The 3,942-nt window shown below is 42.7% G+C and overlaps 1 protein-coding gene across 2 annotated transcripts in view; it reads right to left on the bottom strand.

Annotated features, from left to right (window-relative positions):
• Positions 1 to 2,965, bottom strand: part of tfap2e (transcription factor AP-2 epsilon) — a 16,547-nt gene extending 13,582 nt beyond the window's left edge. The window contains exons 1-3 of one of the 2 annotated variants that reach the window (XM_049602340.1): positions 2,838 to 2,965; positions 2,478 to 2,606; positions 1 to 316 (exon numbers count right to left, since the gene is read on the bottom strand). The exon at positions 1 to 316 is cut by the window's left edge and continues 125 nt beyond it. In XM_049602340.1, the coding sequence (XP_049458297.1) occupies positions 1 to 316; positions 2,478 to 2,516 (355 nt within the window). In that variant the 5' untranslated portion in view covers positions 2,517 to 2,606; positions 2,838 to 2,965. Of the gene's footprint in view, positions 317 to 1,651; positions 1,882 to 2,477; positions 2,607 to 2,837 lie in introns of those variants that run through there. The other variant, XM_049602341.1, reaches the window with a different exon arrangement.
• Positions 2,966 to 3,942: the final 977 nt, after the last annotated feature.

The following is a 3,942-nucleotide window of genomic DNA, read 5'->3' as shown; positions in this document are numbered from 1 at the left end:
GGCTCAAAGCCCGGTGCGACTGTGAAAGAAGTCCCCCGTCGTCGGAGCGCGACCTCTGCGAGTGCCACGCCGCTTGCTGATGCTGATGGATGGAGTTGATGGAGGGGTAGGGGTCTGACAGGTGGGAATATGAGTCCTGGCTCTGGGAGTATGGCAGGGAGGACTGGGGATAAGGGGGAGGGAAGTACGGAGGCTGGAAGTCAGAGGCCGGAGTGTGGCAGAGCGGGGGAGCCGAGGAGTAGGCGGCCTGGTTCAGGGAGGACAGCTGGGAGAGGCGCCCACTCGGTGAAGAGCCGCTTAGTCCGTCTGCGCGGTCCTGCAGAAAAAATTAAAAAGTTTGCTTCATATCAGGATCTCAAAGTCGTCATCAGACTGTTCTCCCAAAGGTGCAAAACGAGGCTCTTCAAATGTCAAATTCCAAAAGTGATGAGCCCGGGGAAACGTTTTTTTTTTTTTTTTTTTTAAATCTGAGGCCTGAAAATTAAAAAAAAAAAAAAATTATATAAAGAGACTATATAACATAAGACATAACAGCTACAGCCCATGTATAAATGTATTTCCGTTTTATTAGATGGTTGGAAATAGCAGCAGCGCTTGAAGTGATGCGCACTGGCAGAAGGCGCCCTTGGCATCGCTGCCGAACAGTGTCAGAAAGGTCACGGCCACCAAGAAGCTACACAAAGGACAGGTAGTGCACAATAACAACACGCTGCTCCGGGAGAGGAGTCAATCTGCAAATTATCTGTCATCGTGTCAACAAAACCACACTGACCCCAAAACTTAGAATCGAAGAAAAGGAGGTTCATTTTTAAGATTTTATTTTGACTTCACAAGTTTAACCCCTCATGTAAAAGAAAAAAATACCAGCATGCAGCAGTGTGTGTAAAAACATGTAGTCCACTAGCCTACATTTCGGCTCACACACTTCCTGGTAAAATTGGATTTGTTTTTTAAAGCTGGGTCACCCAAATCAATGCTGTTGTTGTGGAACAATGTCCATTATCTGGCAGGCAGAGAGGCCCGCTGCCAAGTTAAAAGCACACACATATATCAGTCACACATCTGTGCAGAACTGTTTCATATTTTAGTCTGACAAAGTTGATATCTGCGGCTGTAAAACGCGATGACACTCCTCCAGACAGATTGATTATCACTCTGCCTCGGCGTGTTTGTGCAGTGAGTGGACACTTCACTGTCAGCCGGTCTCACTTGCTGTGACACGGTGCAGACAAAGAGCATCTCCGCGGACAGATGCGCCGCGCCGCAACACTAAACTCAGTGTCAGAAGGGCTCATCGCAAAGTATGGACACTTTATGATTCTGCTGGAGAGCAGAGAACAAATTTGCAAAAATGTATTTGTCAGTCATAAAAATCACAAAGGATCGTTTGACTCTACAAGCTGACAGTTGGTGTTACATCCAAAAATGCAACAAATTGATTAGATCATTTTTTCCTACACGTGAATTTACCAGAATTCGCTGTTTTTAAGTGATGATAACTCATTGTGCGCATGTTCCAGTCTACTCACACTCGGTACAAAAAATAGGTGTTTCTAAATTTGAGTTATATTAGTAGTGAACAGACATCAGGACTCCAAAAAACTTAAAAACAAAAACAAAAAAAAACAAACACGTTTTCTATCACACTCACCATGGCCGAATAGGTGTGGATTAACATCTGGACCACTCTGGATACCCCCCAAATTTAAAATTCAACAGGATGCGCAAGCCTCCAACAACTGAAAGATGTCACCAAAATGCTCCGAGATGTAATCCAGACTGTTTTTAACGGTCCATTAATTTCAGAAGGTGTTATTTACTTTCCTTTCGCTCTGCGTTTGACGGAGCTCTTTACGCGCAGATGAAAAGCTGCTGTCAGTTACGCACACGCGCGCACAACACACACGGAGTCCTACAGACTCTCCATGAGCGCACTACTTATAGGTTTTGCGCGCACCCGGCAGAATGAGGGGAGGGGTCGACAGGGTCCACTTCTCTTAAAGAGATATATTCATTCAATTATCGTCCTTTAATCCAAACACACACTGTGCTTTTGCATTTATTGTTTTAAAATGGCACTGGGTCATATTCTGGATTTTACGCACAGTGAGATATTAGAGTTTCCATATGTTTATTTAGCACAATTAAACAATAAAATCATATTCTCTCATTTTTAATGTCTAAATTCAGACTATAGTCGTTTTTACGCACGGATATCCAGGTGATCTTTTCAGCTTTATACTTCAAATAACTCAGTTTTCTCCAAACATTTCACCCAAGCTGGATCATTCACACGTTTCATAACTGACAAGTAAATTTTCCGAATTCAGCTTCCCTTAAAAACAAGCCAACAGGCCCACCATGTGCAGCGTTTTTACGCAATGATGATGGACTTCACAACAGACCTAAATGTGTTGAAAGCACAATTACACCAGTGAAAACAAAACAACAAAAAAGCCGTGTGGTGTTTCTTTTACCTGCAGAGCGTCAGTCTTGGTTCGGGATTTCCAGAGCATGGTGGTGCCGGTGGTGTTGGTGTCTCTCAGTGTGGTTGTCAAGCTGCAGCTGAGGGGTTAATGTGACGCGGTGGATGGAGGAGAGACGGGCTGAAGGTACAGAGAGGAGTGAGTTAGTTTGAGAGACGATGCAGGAGTTTGTATGGATGGGTGTTCGGGGAGGGGGTGGGGGGTAAAAAGAAAAGAGGGCGGGAGGTGACAGGAGTCGTGCAGGGGGTAACTAAAAACTTTTATCACGGTTTGTGCGCGGACTGTAAGACCGGGAATGAAGTGGTGAATAGGAAAACAATGGCTTGTGATAATGACAAAGAAGAAAATCACCTATATTAACAAAAACGCGAATCCTTACTTTGATACACCATGCTGTATATTTTTATACATTGCTGTCAACATAAAAAATATTCTCAACTGATAATACATTTGAAACATGAAGCAAAATGAAATTATTGAGATGAGTCATTCGCCTTTCAACAACTTCTTGTCGCTCTTTGACTGAGGCACTGCACTAACACTGGGGGAAATTACAATTTTGGTCAATTTGCATTTCATATTTATTCAGAAAGCAGAATTAGGAGGAAAATAAACACGAAAAAATATCACTCTTGAGTTTTGCATTCACGTTTCTCTTTCCAAATGTACAGCCACATATAGGCAGCGTGCGTCAAGAACTTCAAGGCACTTCACATCCAAAAAGGTCCCAGTGCGCCATCTTGTGGTGCTTCATATATAAGAGAGGAACAGAAACAGTTACCTACCTATACAGAGACCTGCCGAGACATTCTGATGTGTCAGATTTTAACACCTGTATTATATTTACTCAGCTTAAACCAAAGTGGGTGGATGATTGAGTAAGACTTAAGGTCAGAGTAACAGGCTTGTTACTTGAGACTTGGACTTGGACTTGAGTCAGACACTTTCTGTCAATGGGGCCTTATAAGGAGACTAACTTAAATACAAAAATATTCAAATCCCACAGCTTGAATATTTAATCATTAGGTCACTGCCCTGAAAGGATTAAGTGTCAGCTATGTAAAAGAAAACACTATTAACAGCCTTAATAGGTCATTTCAATGGTCAGCAAGAAAGACCTTAAAAGGTTCAGTGTGTGGGATTTCGTGGCATCTAGCAGTGAGGCTGCAGAGCTGAAACTTCCCCCCGTGTGCCAAGCATGTCGGAAAACTATGGCTGCTGACACAAAAACACAAATGGCCCAGTCTGGAGTCAGTGTTTGGTTTGTCCATTGTGGCCTATTGCAGAACAACATGGCGGACTCTGTAGAAGAGGACACACACACTTAGTTTTAGGTTGTTATAAATGAAAACATAGTAATGAATATTATACACAATTACTGTCAAGAGATGTCAAAAATAAAAGTCACAAATAAACTTAAGAAAAGACACACACACAAAAGAAGACCCATGAAAAG

Source organism: Epinephelus fuscoguttatus, linkage group LG17, assembly GCF_011397635.1.
Source record: "Epinephelus fuscoguttatus linkage group LG17, E.fuscoguttatus.final_Chr_v1".
Taxonomy (NCBI): domain Eukaryota; kingdom Metazoa; phylum Chordata; class Actinopteri; order Perciformes; family Serranidae; genus Epinephelus; species Epinephelus fuscoguttatus.
Note: the sequence above shows the minus strand (reverse complement) of the source record. Positions and strands in the feature narration are given on the sequence as shown.